The sequence below is a fragment of the Ipomoea nil genome, unplaced genomic scaffold (assembly GCF_001879475.1).
Source record: "Ipomoea nil cultivar Tokyo-kokei standard unplaced genomic scaffold, Asagao_1.1 scaffold3069, whole genome shotgun sequence".
In the NCBI taxonomy this organism is placed as follows: Eukaryota; Viridiplantae; Streptophyta; class Magnoliopsida; order Solanales; family Convolvulaceae; genus Ipomoea; species Ipomoea nil.
In genome coordinates this window covers 9,119,586-9,133,749 of record NW_017619497.1, presented here as the reverse complement: position 1 = coordinate 9,133,749, position 14,164 = coordinate 9,119,586, and the positions used below count along the sequence as shown (strand labels likewise).

The 14,164-nt window shown below is 34.8% G+C and overlaps 3 protein-coding genes across 6 annotated transcripts; 2 read left to right on the top strand and 1 right to left on the bottom strand.

Moving 5' to 3' along the window:
* Nucleotides 1-5,236: 5,236 nt before the first annotated feature.
* Nucleotides 5,237-8,721, top strand: LOC109165689 (ubiquinol oxidase, mitochondrial). The gene is made up of 4 exons (XM_019314561.1): nucleotides 5,237-5,822; nucleotides 6,131-6,259; nucleotides 7,624-8,112; nucleotides 8,473-8,721. Exons 1-4 carry the CDS (start codon nucleotides 5,466-5,468, stop codon nucleotides 8,530-8,532), a joined length of 1,035 nt encoding a protein of 344 aa, XP_019170106.1. The 5' UTR covers nucleotides 5,237-5,465; the 3' UTR covers nucleotides 8,533-8,721.
* A 452-nt stretch (nucleotides 8,722-9,173) lies between these two features.
* LOC109165690 (copper-transporting ATPase PAA2, chloroplastic-like) lies at nucleotides 9,174-11,439 on the top strand. Of its 4 annotated transcripts, none has more exons than XM_019314565.1 (5): nucleotides 9,174-9,597; nucleotides 9,694-9,747; nucleotides 10,205-10,352; nucleotides 10,895-10,974; nucleotides 11,107-11,426. In XM_019314565.1, the coding sequence occupies exons 1-4, from the start codon at nucleotides 9,265-9,267 to the stop codon at nucleotides 10,918-10,920; spliced, it is 561 nt and encodes a 186-aa protein (XP_019170110.1). In that variant the 5' UTR covers nucleotides 9,174-9,264; the 3' UTR covers nucleotides 10,921-10,974; nucleotides 11,107-11,426. The 4 variants fall into 4 exon arrangements, with proteins under 4 accessions (XP_019170110.1, XP_019170109.1, XP_019170107.1 ...); XM_019314564.1 differs by having other exon boundaries at nucleotides 9,175-9,597; nucleotides 10,199-10,352; nucleotides 11,316-11,439; XM_019314562.1 differs by having other exon boundaries at nucleotides 9,175-9,597; nucleotides 10,199-10,352.
* Nucleotides 11,375-13,402, bottom strand: LOC109165692. Its single transcript, XM_019314566.1, has 3 exons — nucleotides 13,114-13,402; nucleotides 12,066-12,222; nucleotides 11,375-11,620 (listed from the first exon to the last, which is right to left on the bottom strand). Exons 1-3 carry the CDS (start codon nucleotides 13,285-13,287, stop codon nucleotides 11,487-11,489), a joined length of 465 nt encoding a protein of 154 aa, XP_019170111.1. The 5' UTR covers nucleotides 13,288-13,402; the 3' UTR covers nucleotides 11,375-11,486.
* Between the last annotated feature and the right edge of the window lie 762 nt (nucleotides 13,403-14,164).

Here is a 14,164-nt window from a genome sequence, read left to right as displayed (position 1 = left end):
CTTTTTTAATTCTATTCTGCTCATACCAGTCAGAGCCACTATTCATATGTATGTTACAGCTGTTGCGTTTCAGTGTTTTTTCCATTTCCCTTTTTCCCCTTTCCCCACTCATTATCCCAAAATTGAAATCAAGTGCTTTTACGTGTGTGGAGCATCATTCTCGTATTTAAAAATTATGAATCTAATTATTATTAATATTTTTTTAGTTGAGTTTATACACGGGACCATCTTTTACACTTTACCTTTTAATATGTGATTTACTAATTTACTAATTATTATATAATAATAGCATTTATTCGATACATATGTTTGAGTACTGGCTGCAATTTCCCTGATTATCTAACAAAAAAAAAAAAAAAAAACAAAGAAGGTGAAACGAGTTCCACACGTGATGTTTGATTCTCAAAAAATGTGATAATTTTTAATGATTTTTAATGTATTTTTTTTTTTAATTATACTTGGTGTAGTATATCCTGACAGTAAAAACTACGAATATAGTTATAGGGTCGATGCTGGGTCCATATCCTTAACCTAGTCTGCCTGTTGGTTTAAGTGTTAGAGCTTGGAGGACTTGACAGTGGGTCATAGGTTACCGAGCTAGCGTTGTGCGTGTAGAAATAGTCAAAAGGTCCCCTCTCCAGCAATAAATGTGGTATTTATAGGAAAGAAGAAGGAACATGTTCCGAGTTCGCGATATGTACGACACGTGGAACACATGCTTGGGTTCAGGTCGGGGCCCAAGGGGGCTTGCCCATGTGCTTAGATATTCCTAAAGGCCTTACACAATGCTACTAGAATTATATCGATAGGTCAGTCCCAACCTGAATAGGTCAGAGTGCAAATATCATGATGATCTTGGGCACACTACCCTTGGCAAAGCTCGAGCGGGGAAGTGTAATTACGAGGTCGGTGCAGGTCAGATCGGGCTCATCTCATACAGATGGTATGTTATCGACCATCTTATATGCACAATTATCGAGAAATAATCTCATCAATACTAATAATCTGCTTATTAATTATTCAAACATGCTGAGTTTCCATATATTATAGTTAAATATAATTATTTATTTTGAAGTAAAAGAAGTAAAAATGTGAACTCAACAATTTCGAACAATTGGTATTCTATAAATGCCGCAAGAGTCAAACACAAGTTAAGACATTAAATGTTGTATGAAAAAAAATGATAACACAACAGTTGACCGTAAATATAGTTGAGATCATCAAGATAATATAATATACTAAATCAGATTCAATATATACGATTTAAACTAAATCTGAATTAAGATATTACAAACAAAAAAAAAAATGGTAAAAAAACAAAAAGTGAAAATTTTAAAATATTGTGATTGGAGTTACTCCGTATTAAATTGTATTACTCCGTACTAAAGCAAGACATAATTGACGACAAGGACATTGAAATTTCCCCAAAGATGCATCATCTCTCTTTCTGGGTCAACTACTGAAACTTTTGTCAACTTGCACACCCCTACTTTCAATTTATCATTACTACCAGCTTACCGCAACCTTTACTTTATTTTTTTAATTTATTTTTAATGTAATAGCTCACAAATTAATGACTTATACTATTATACATAACAGATAAATTATATTAATAACATTTACGTTAAATACAAAATAATGCTTCATTCACTTAATTAGTATATCATTTCAAAAAAAAATCTTAGACTTCTCTTTATTTTTATTTTCACAATGGAAATATAGAATAGATAAGTTCCTTTTATATCCCTCTTTCTTTCTTTTGTAAGATTTATGTTTATTACTTTGTGTTTTTGTATTTTATTTATATTATTTAATGAGTAGTTAGTTTATAAGCTTGAACTAAGTTTGTATTGTCTATCTTGAGGCGTTATTTGTGATTTGTGCATAATGGATAGAACTCTGACCTAGAGTTCGTGTGTTTATGAGGGTGTTCTGTTTTTATATTGTTAATGTTTGAGGTACCCATTTATTTTCATGTTTTTGGAGAATTCTTAGCTACCATGAGAATTTGGTCAATGATTTAAGCCACCCCTTTGCATAAACTAACCTGGTTTGTTACTATGAAAATTTTGAGAAATTTTGGGCTTTAGATTCTTTGTGTGCTTAATGAACTTGGAATTGATACGTCACGATAGTGAGACAATTCATTGTTCTAATCCTTATTTATTTGCTCATGGGAGTGGCTGAAGACTATAATACATACGTGCATATTGAAACATCTAGTAGATAATAATGTTTTATAGCTTGAGTCTTGTTTTTTTTTTTTTTTTTTTTTTTTTTTTTTTTTTTTTTTTTTTTTTTATCATGTAATATGTGCTTGTGCTATTTTGTTTAGTTACTCTTGCCTTAACCTCGTTATGGATCGCTTCGCTTGTTGTTGATTTTTTGTCTACTTGCTTGTTTTTGCATATCACGTGTCATAACCTCCAATCCCCTAAGGACGACATTATTGTATACCCATACACTCACACTATCACTATTTTGCTACATCAGTTGATTGCACCATCTCCTTCACACGCATCTTGTCTTCATCTCCTTCAACTCGACTCCAAATTATCCTTCGTCAATGGGGATACAAAGTATGTGAGGGCCTCTGGGTACGGAGAAATCATTTTGCAACACAGTTGAAATGCTCAAGGAGTCACCATACTGTGAACCATCTACTATAATTATAGAGCAAAAGAAAAAAAAAAAAGGAGGGGAAAAAAAAAAAAGAACAAAAGAAAAAAAAAGAAGTATCTTATTTGTCATCGAAAAATACATTTTTCTAAAAATACCATACTGTGAATCCTCCTCCTCCTCCTCCTTCTTCTTCTTCTATTCATTATTAACAAACAATGTAATTTGAATTCATAATTTATTCTTACCGAATTTATTATTATTATTATTATTATTATTATTATTATTATTATTATTATTATTATTATTATTATTATTACTACTACTACTACACAAAGATATTTTAGTCTTTATACAATTTTTGTCATTTTCATTCTCAATAATTTTATTCATTATTAACAAACAATGTAATTTGGATTCATACTTTATTCTCACCCCCCAACCAAACACCATGTTACTCTCGAGAATTACTATCAACAATAACAAAAAAAAAAAAAAAAAAAAAAAAAACTCCCAAAACAATAATTCATGATAAATACCCGAAACTTTTACTACAAAACTCGATGTAAAAACTAACTTAATTCGATTATTAATCAAATTAATTGAATAATGCTAATTAACGATTAATTTAAAAAAAAAAAAAAACATTTAATTGGACAATCTATAGGCAATTACTGCCGAAAGGAAGGAAATTCAAGGCGCCGTCCCAGCGTTCAAGTCAAACATGTATTTATAGCTAATCCCTTGCATAGATCTAGGCCACTTGATTGTAATTAAAGAAATATTTTTAGAAATTAAAATAATTTACTATGTGAGAGAATTCACGATTACTATAAAAAAAATGTGTACTAACTTATAAACTACACATTAAAGAGTAAAAAGAATTATAAGTCTATGTGACGAATTTGACTGAAAGGATGTTAATAAAAGTAAATTATATTATAAAAATCTTATTAAACGAATATTGATAATAATTAAATTCGTAATCTTCTAATATAGAAATCATGTTTTACTCCGATGTATTTTTGAGGAAGTAACCACCTATATTATAATCAGATCTTCAAAGCTGAATTTGCTTTGTGCTGCTGAATTTCTTATTTCCATTTGATACACTACGTATACTATTTAATTACATGTTAATAATTGATTAAGTCATGTTATTATATTACTAAAAATGAAGACAAATTTTAAAACACGGCATCATTAAGTTAAACAATAAAATGTTTCAAAAAAAATTAAACAATAAAACGGTATAGAGATTTTCTAATTTGATTGTATATAATTTCTTTTAGAACTATTAACGCTAATACAATATAGCATATTGTCAGACCTATTTTTTCAATCTATTGAAGCACAAAGAGTCAGTGTCTTCACTGGGATTCAAATCTATAACCTCTAATTTGTGGAGCCACTGACATACAATTTGATTGTATATGTTTAATACATCATATATATATTTTTTTTAATGATGAGGGAGCCACACAACCACTACTTAAAAATGTGTATTGTAAAAAAAAATTGTAAACAACTAAACATTTTTAAGATTTATCATTTTCACATGTTAGAAACTAGAAGGAAGATTGTAAATCATGTTGTTGACACATAATTAGGTAATGGTCATGTTTAGTAACATAGTTAGTTTATTAGCTAAATTTAGTTTGTTTGACCACTATTAATTGTTTGACTTTGTTAAATAGCTAATATGAGTGTTTGATTAATTAGTTTTTTGTAACAAATTATTGCTCCAAAATGCTACATTTTAAAAAGCTACTCAAAATATTTTTTTCGATTAGTTTTTTTTTTTTTTTTGAGAAAGTCATTTTACATGTAATCATCTAACAGCTAATTTACCAAACATTTTTCTACAATCAACTAATGTTATCAACTAGTAAAACTCACTAATAACTATTTACCAAACACTTCATTGCTATAAAAGTAGAGAAGTTAACTATTACATATTGGATAACTGACACTTGAGATTTTTAGTTATAAATGTAATGTAGATTAATCTCTTAATTGTTTATGATATAGATTAATTTTTTTAGTTATTCAATGGAGTTATTACTATTTGAGTTCCTCCGAGTATAATGATTTTGTCATGTTCAGTCATAAACATTTAAATTGACCATTTGTGGTCCTTCGACTTTCAAATTTAACCATTCGTGGACCCAGGCAGCTTCGGCCACAAACAACGCCGACGCTACGATCCCTTCTTGCCACCATCCCCGGTTGCCGCCGATTGTTCCCGATGACTGCCATAGTGACTGAGATTCTTCTTCTTCCGTCGTCGAAGAGTGAAAGTTCTATTTTGTCCTTAAAAGAGACGGTCAATTAACACTTAAACTGGCGGAGGATCAAATCGGACACAAAATCAATACTTGAGGACTTAATTGACGAAAAATGACAGTCGAGAATCAATTTAATACTTTTGCCATAGTGGAAGGACCAAAACGGTAATTAACTCGAAATTAAAACAATGATTATGGCCATTTTCGTCACTTAACATTCCCGACAATGCAATCTTCTTGACTCCAATGGTCGTTGGTCTTTTCACAGCCAAAGATTTATTATATTACTGCACTAAACAATAAAAAAATAATCAAATTCAACTGCTCCATCTCGCATTACTCGATTGTACCTTTCCGACGAACTATACTTTCGTTCTAGGTACAATATCTTAAAGCGTTAGGACTGCGGATGAGTTTGTAGCGAATCATTTCTCCATCCCTCGAGTATCTTCTTAACTGCTCTTCTTCTGAACAAACTTCCAAGTTTCTAGCACGCTGATGAGTGAATTTGATGCTTGAATTCAATAATTAAACTCTCAGCGAAATTTTGTTGCTAACATGAATCAGTTGCTAGTTAGGGCTGTGATGAGGCGGCTGATCGCCGGCGGTAGTGCTAGCCGGTACGTCTCGTCACTTTCGGAATCGTTGACTTTTGTTGTGAAGGCGCCGGCGCTGAGGTCGCTGGATGAGCCGGCAATGACTATGACGGCGTTCTGTTGTCGTTGGGAGAGCAGAAGAATGATGAGCTCGACGACGACCGCAGGGGTGGAGAAAGACAAGGATAAGAAGCAGGGCGGCGATGTGAAGGAGAAGAAGGAGGGGAATGGTGAGTTGGAGGTTTCAAGCTATTGGGGCATCATGCGACCGCAGATCACGAAAGAAGACGGTAGCGTGTGGCCGTGGAATTGTTTCATGGTAACATATATATGATCATGTTCACTCCAATTACAAATTAAGCAGATGTATGCATCTGATATATCTGTGTTTTTGTGCTAGTACTTGGGAAATCATGCTTGAGTAGATTCATAGTCGTCTTCTTCCTTTTGAACTGGCCGTATACATTATACGGATGAACTGCAATGTCTGAAGTTGAAGCTTTATTTGTGAGATTCGAACTTTCAGTCTCCATGTAGAAGGCGAAAGAGATTATCAGATCGGTTGTATGGTAGTTGTTCCTCTAAAGTCTCTCTGTGTATTGATTTTGATGCTTTTCCATCTTACAGCCATGGGAGGCATATCGGGCAGACGTGTCGATAGATCTAACCAAGCACCATGTACCAAAGACATTCATGGACAAATTTGCTTTCAGGACGGTGAAAATTCTTAGAATTCCAACTGATATCTTCTTCCAGGTCTGATTATTCTGTTCCATTGTCTCTGCATTCTTTGCACATTTATCTTAACATCAGAATATGGTGTGATTCCTGCCATGGATCCGGATTAGCCTACATAAATTTTTAAGTCCAATCCAAGCACATACTTTAGTCTGATCCATAGCTTATTTTCAATTCTAAACGGGATACTTTGAGTTAGTTCTTATTCAATAGCCCACAAGATTTGACCGCGAAGGTGGTCTCGACCTAGCTTCGACGACACAACCTAGCAATTAATCAATGATGGAGGACATTGCAAGAATATAATGACACACTTCATTTGATAATTATAAGATAATTTTGAGATAATGGAATGCGTCTTAATAGTTCAATGACAATGTAGTCTATTTTTAAGAATATCATAACATGCCTCATTGATAATTATAAGATCATGTTGGGATAGTTTTCATTTAATAGCCCATGAGAGTACGAGACTCGACCCAAAAGTGGTATCGGCCTAGCTTCTATGACCCGGCAAATTATGTTGTGAGCATGTGCCCACATTGCAAGGTGGGCTCAGTTTCATATTCATAATTTATATACTGTAGATCCATAATTTCTATACTGTAGATTCATAAAATTATACTTTAGACTCCAATTGTTGAACTCTATTTTCACAAATCAGAGAACTATATGTTCATAATTGATAACTATACAGTTTAGAAATTATGAATTTACAGTACAGAAATTATGAATCTGCAGTATATAAATTATGAATCTATTGTATTTAAATTATGAATCTATTGTATTTAAATTATGAATCTACGGTTTAGAAATTATGAATCTAAGTATAAATTTTATGAATTTACAGTATAAAAATTATGAATCTACAGTATAGAAATTATGGATATGGAACCGTGCCCACCTTGCAAGGTGGGCACGTGCTCACAGTATAACGTTCCCTATGACCCCAATTGTTATACCATGGATCAAAGTTCATATTGCATTGTGAATCATGATACAAAAATTATGTAGTAGACCATAGTCCATAGTATAATTTGCCCTATGATCCAACCTAGCAGTGAGAGAGGAGTCAGAGACTCAGAGCCACAGAGGACATTGTAAGAATATCAAGACATGTCTTATTGATAACTATAATGGTCATATAAGGGTTCACCAAAAAAAACAATGGTCATATTAGGATAATGGAAGTGCAATTTACTGGTAAAATGGTAGACTGGCCGTGAACAAGTACTAAGTATAGTAATAGTATTAGAAAATAGGCCAAAACTTGAATATGGTAAGTATACTATTTTACCAATAATACATCTTTTTTCATCATTTTCCCATTATCTTCGTTAGGAGTGAATTACATACCCATCATATACATATACATGGTGCAGAGGCGATACGGGTGTCGTGCTATGATGCTGGAGACGGTGGCAGCAGTTCCTGGAATGGTGGGAGGGATGCTTCTGCATCTGAGATCTCTCCGCAAGTTCGAACACAGCGGCGGCTGGATCAAAGCATTACTCGACGAAGCAGAGAACGAGAGGATGCACCTGATGACCATGGTGGAGCTTGTGAAGCCAAAGTGGTACGAAAGGCTACTGGTTCTTGTGGTGCAAGGGGTGTTCTTCAACTGTTTCTTCGTCATTTACCTGTGTTCTTCCAAGCTCGCACACAGAATCGTGGGATATCTAGAGGAGGAAGCCGTACATTCATACACCGAGTTTCTGAATGACATTAACAGCGGCAAGATTGAAAACGTTCCGGCCCCTGCCATTGCCATAGACTATTGGAGACTGCCGAAGGACGCAAGGCTCAAGGATGTCATTACAGTCATTCGTGCAGATGAAGCCCATCATCGAGATGTCAACCATTTTGCTTCTGTAAGCATGATTTCATCTCTCTGCTACTGTCTGGATTTTGCTTATGTAGTCATTCAGGATGATAATGATTGTTGGGCGGAGGCCACTAACCGGCCAAATCCAGCAATGGGTGACTAGGGGATTATTGGCGGAGGTCGGTGAAAGGATCAAGTTCAGCACTATGTCTAAATAAAGTTGCAAGTTACAGTTTTGACATAATAATAAGTGCTTAATGGCTTGATGCTAACAAGATGGGACTTGTCTCAAGTCCAACACCTTTCCTTTAAAAAAATATAATGACATTTACTAGAAGTGTTTTGATGCAGTGGTAAGGGTATAAGGATTATTAAAGTTTTAATCATTGAAATCTTGAATATGCAGGATATACGTTATCAGGGCAAGGAATTGAAGGAAGCACCTGCTCCTATTGGGTACCACTAACATCAGGTTGCATCCAATGATTACCAATTTATGCCCATTATAATACTATACATGTACTTTGTCATGGTCTGATTGAGGACCAGAGTTTTACTCTGTAATGTTTTTAGAGATATGTGTTACCTGTTTCTTGTTCAAACTCTAAACTTATGGTAAATAAATAAATGTAGACCACTGACTTTTATAATTTTATTACACAAAAAATAGAGTCCAATGGCTTGCAATTCGAATTACTAAAGATGATAGTGTCTATAACACAAGGATATAGATTAAATGTGTTCTTACTCTGTAAGTAAAATCAAGTATGTTTATCGCCATCAGAACTAACATGACATAAAAACAACTGAATACTTGAATAGTAAGAAGATATGGAGGAACATCTCGTGGAATTATGTGTATTTTATAGGATGATCAGCTGGGAATTCCATCGTTGTAAAGACTTAATAGTTCTTCTGGCTTTGAGTTTTTCCTTCTTCTAGATTGAAAAAAAAAAAATAAAAATGGTTGTTACTCCATAATTGATTAAAAAGAAAATAAAAACAATCAGCTTGGCCCATGGTTCATGTCTACCTAAACGGTCCAGCTTAAACAGTACGAGCCCAGGCCCAAAGACCAGATAAATCATAAATCTGCAGCTACGAGCAGAGTAGTAATACATATATAGAGAGTTATGATTTATGAATTGCTCACTGCTTCAGCAATAGGATTCGTGTAATCGTGTTTTCTTGCTCTACAATGGAGTCAACCTTGTTAGCAGCTTCCACAGCAAACTCTCTCCTTACACTACCCAAATCCATAAACACCACCTCTTTCATTTCTCACTTCCAGTGCCGTTCCTTCGCTCCTTCGTCTATTCACATTGTTTTACCCCGTCGACTCGCTCGGGCCAGGCTCCGGAGAGAATTCGGGGATCTGACCCGCCTCGGCTCGGTTTCTAGTACCGGTAACTCGGGAGCGCTCTGCTGGCAGCCGGTTCGGAAGGAGCCGCGGCGAATTGTCTCCAGCTCTGCCACAGGAGGGGGAGTTAGTGATGATGTATCCGCTGATGTCATTGTTCTTCACGTTGATGTATGTTAGCTTCTTTCCAGGCATCTCTGTATTTGTATGATGTATATTTTATACAATTTTATGAAAGTTTAGAAAATTTGCTGGTGATGTTTGCAGGGGATGATGTGTGGGGGTTGCACCTCCAGCGTGAAGAAGATTTTAGAAAATCAAGTAAGTGCGCGCGTGGTGAATTGATGAAACTGCATTTCTTTCCTTAGTTGTTGAAATCTGAACTAATTGAATCAGCCATAGAGATATAAGGATTCCGAGTTGTGTTATATTGTCTTGCTCATTTGAATGCCCTAATCCTAATGTCACTGCGCTTTAAGGGGTTAAAGTAAATCACTCTTTTTAATGTTTAATTTGCTATTTACTGAGATGTTTTGAGACAAATGAAAGTGTCAGATGTTAATACTATTAAGCACTGCTAAATAGCTAGATTGATTCTCAAGAATCGGCAAAACACAATAATGTTATATATACAATTATGAGATTTTTTGGATGCATAAATACTCTTAAATTCAATGCAGAACAGAGATTGGGGAGAAAGCAAGCTATGTTAGAAAGTCTTCTTCACTTGTTACTGAGTCGATTATTCATTATATGTTGTGCTTATAAACAGCCACAGGTTTCTTCAGCTACTGTTGATCTTACAACGGGGACAGCAACCATATTGCCTGTATCTGAAGCCAAGGCTGTGGCAGGCTGGCAAAAGCAATTAGGAGAGGAACTTGCAAAGCATTTGACTAGTTGTGGATTCAAATCTGATTTCCAAGGTTTACATTCCTTCATACTCTATTTGCATTGGGGTCTTTTTTTTTATGTGTTTCCAGTTGCACATATCCCTTGCCTCTTGTGTGCAATCCAATCCATTTGATTCTTACTAGTTACTTCAGTGCCATCATTGCTGTTATCGTCTCAAAAAGGCAATCTTTTGAAGCATTTCAGTGGAAGTATAGTTTATACACTCGAAACTAGCAGGCAGTTAAAATCACACCAACTTAATTATACTAGTGTTGGAATGGTATAGGTTTATTTGTGTTTGTGGAGAAAGTATTAGAGGTCTCTATAACCTCTCTCCCACTTTTGGGTGCCAAGGGATGATGCTTTTGAATATTAATATCAAACTAGGAAGCACAGGCCCCTTTGTGGATCTTTGTTCTTCACTACAACACTACATCCATCAAGTTTCTCACTAGGGTTCAAAGTGAACATCCAGTCCAGTCCAGTCCACTAGTCCTTTTAATCGTAATGGTGAATTGAAAAACTAGCTCAGGCTTTCATGTTACTTATAGAGAGTTTGGTGCATAATTGGCAGGTCAGGGAGCTCCTACTGAAGGATAAATTCCATCATGAAGGCGGAGAATTTCTCACAATAAGCAACCATCTTCCATCATGGTATATATCCTTGTCATACTAGAACAGTCTTATAATACCAATTACCAAATATGAAGTTATCATTGTTCTTATTTCTTAATATGCTTACCTTAAGATTTTTTCCTTATCATACTGTTTTATGTTCATCAATAGGTGAACTGCGGCTAGTGGTGAATTATTGAAGAAGCCATCTGCATCATGTGAGAACATAGTATTATCAATTGGGATCTGAGGGCTGAGCCCCCCTGTTGAATCATAAAATCCTAAGACACATTTGCCACTCAGTTATAGAAATCCAGATGTGCCTATTAATTAAATGTTGCTCTTTTAGTTTTGTATCTGAAAAAATGCTTCTGAAACAGCAATGGTCTTGTAAGTTCCCTCTTACCTGGCAAAAGGATCATCATGAAAAAGGTGCAAGAAGGAAGGCAAGGACTATTGAGTATTACAGAAAAGAATCAGCTTTGAAAGAATCTTTGCAATACACAATAATGGGAAGATACATGATGTTATGTTATAGGGGAAAACCAATTCTAATCATCTATGGAGTGTGAATCCCTGCCCCCGAGAGTCTGAATTATGGCCTCGAGGAGTTTGATTTCTTTATCACGCTTTGCAATCTCGTCCTGCTTTGCACGTAACTCTTCCATGTGCAGTGCAAAAACTTCTGCAAGATCAAACAATAATGAAACGACTCACGTGAATACAGCAATTTTGGGCAAGCACTAGAACTGTTCAACCCGATATTTCCCATTCTTCCATAAACCATGTGACAACTGCCATACATCATCACTTGAAATGCAAGAACACCATATACTTATTAATTACTCTCATGAAGAAATTACTATATCAAGTTTTAAACAGAAGCTTCCATTGGAACTGGCCTAACCTATTCAAGATTTCATCTGACACCAACACATCTATTTGCACTCTCTAGTAGACAGTCAAGCAAAAATTCTGTTCTAAAAGAAATAAATAATGAAAGATGAAACAACAAAACAAAAACACAAATTGTTGCATAAAGAGCCAAGAAGACAATCCAAAGCTCCAAGATAAAAACTTTCATAAAGAGTTTTCTAGTCATGTGGTATGCAGAGAAAAGAAAAACGCACTTGTGGTATTTTCAAGCTCTTTTGTGATCTCTTGTGCCTGTAGTTCTGCAGCCTTCTGAGCTGCCTCTGCTTGTCGTTTCTCTGTCCGTGCACGAGCAGCAGCTGAAATGGCAGAATCTAGTTCCCGTTCTAAAGTCTCAACTCTCTGCTCAAGAACCTGCCATTATAGAAGCAGTACTCCTTTTAAACAATCCATCTACTAAGTGGCGTTCGGTCAAACAGTAAACACTGCATAATGTATTATTTTCAACTAGATATTCTGAAACTGGTACCTTTACTAATCTTATCACATATGCTAATATAGGTAATGCAGACACACAATAGGCTGGACGAACACAATGCACAATTACACATTTCTACCTATTATTCTTTCTTCCACTATGCTTATTGGCATTCTTGGTTTGAGCCAATCAGCTATGGGCAACCTAGGATAGTTTACCTCCTTGTGGTCCTTTGCCAGCTAGGGTCACACAATGGGGTTTATTCAGTGACTACACTCTCTCCCCATCAATGATTCTTGATCTCATCTTTGTTGTAAGCCAAGTTTAAAATCAAGAATAAGCAACTTGTTTTGCTGATCACTTCAATCATCTTGTCTAGATTTCTTAGATTGTATGGATCCCAATGGTTAAGTACTACTACTGGCATGTAATCTTTCTAATCTTCACAGAAACTATCAAGGTTGTTAAATTCAAAAAGTATAATCCAACATCAAGCATCAATTTATAATATCCATAGCATCACAAGTCCAAATCCCACAAACAATTTTTGCAGGAACAGTAAGGAATCAAACTGAGTTACTTGTCCGCTTCAGAAATGAAAAATATCAATTGGATATCAAACTGAGTTCTGTAAGCTTACGGCATCACCTCATAACTCCAAATTATCGACTGCAAGGGTTCTAAACGCAAAAAAAAGTTTTGAGTCTTTCGGGCACCCAATTACCAAAATCAATGAATTCCAATTCCATCGAAAATTTTCAGAGATAGAGGCAGTAAATTGAAGAAAACAAATCAAAATCCAGATAATTACTCGGCGTATGGTTTACCTTGATGGTTCGGGCTTGTTCGGAGATGAGATAGGCTTTTGAGTATGTGTCTTCGTCGACATAGACCGCTTTCTTGATAAGCAGTTTTTGCAGGGAGTCAAGATTGCCTGCCATCTCTGAGAAATTCGCGATCGCAGCCGTCCATCTCTCACTCCCTTTGCCTTTCTCCTCCATTATCAGCTGATGCTCTCTCTTGCTTCCGTAATGGCGGTAATGCTTGTCGTCACGGTTGCTGACTTGCTGGGGGTGCGATCTCCTCTTTGTTTTCTCAGAATAGGAATTAATTTTTTTAAGGGTGGACGGGTCGAATTGGTAGGTAAATGTCATACTTATAATGTTAATACTAGAAAATATAATACTTTTGAAAAAATATAGAATATTTTTACATTTTGATGTAGAATTATTATATTTTTCATTAAAAGTATTACATTTTCTCAAATAAGTAATATTAGTAAGTGTTTGTTATTTATAAGGGAAAATATAATACTTTTGAGAAAAAAATGTAATCTTTTAAAATCAAAACGTAAAAGTATTACATTTTTTCATATGAGTAATAAACACTTTATTCCTAATTAGTATTATATTTGTGCGTATAGGTATTAGATTTTCATCTTGACCCTTACGATGAGGCAGTATCACACAAGTTTTTACCATTTTTTAATATAAATAAATTTACATGATATAGATACATTATTGGGAAAATTTTACAGTACCTTACATGCCTCTTGTTTATTACTCCTAAATTACTTATGCGTAATTCAGTTGATTTTCAGATGTAAAATTTTATCTAGTTATACATAACTAAATCCTGGCAGTTTTAATGTGAAGTTTCAAATATTGATAATAAAAATTATTTCGGGTCGGATTGATATGACTTGAAAATTAATTAAAGGTTCGATCATTAATTAAATCTTGACAGTCTTAATATGGTGTTTCAAATATTGGTCTTTGACAAGGCAAATTATTTCGAGTCGGGTTGAGTATGACTGAAAAATTAATTAAAAGTGTCGGGAAGCTCCGGTTGAAGGGGTGTTAGTTGGAAGTCAAAAAA

Excerpts from the sequence above, each read along its gene's own strand:
- LOC109165689 (XM_019314561.1), top strand. The coding sequence starts at position 5,466 with ATGAATCAGTTGCTAGTTAGGGCTGTGATGAGGCGGCTGATCGCCGGC. Across the intron at positions 6,260-7,623 it reads CAACTGATATCTTCTTCCAG|AGGCGATACGGGTGTCGTGC; the intron begins GTCTGATTATTC and ends TACATGGTGCAG. Across the intron at positions 8,113-8,472 it reads ATGTCAACCATTTTGCTTCT|GATATACGTTATCAGGGCAA; the intron begins GTAAGCATGATT and ends TTGAATATGCAG.
- LOC109165690 (XM_019314564.1), top strand. The coding sequence starts at position 9,265 with ATGGAGTCAACCTTGTTAGCAGCTTCCACAGCAAACTCTCTCCTTACA. Across the intron at positions 9,748-10,198 it reads AGAAGATTTTAGAAAATCAA|CCACAGGTTTCTTCAGCTAC; the intron begins GTAAGTGCGCGC and ends GCTTATAAACAG. Across the intron at positions 10,353-10,894 it reads ATTCAAATCTGATTTCCAAG|GTCAGGGAGCTCCTACTGAA; the intron begins GTTTACATTCCT and ends CATAATTGGCAG.
- LOC109165692 (XM_019314566.1), bottom strand. The coding sequence starts at position 13,287 with ATGGAGGAGAAAGGCAAAGGGAGTGAGAGATGGACGGCTGCGATCGCG. Across the intron at positions 12,223-13,113 it reads AACAAGCCCGAACCATCAAG|GTTCTTGAGCAGAGAGTTGA; the intron begins GTAAACCATACG and ends CTATAATGGCAG. Across the intron at positions 11,621-12,065 it reads AGAGCTTGAAAATACCACAA|AAGTTTTTGCACTGCACATG; the intron begins GTGCGTTTTTCT and ends TTGATCTTGCAG.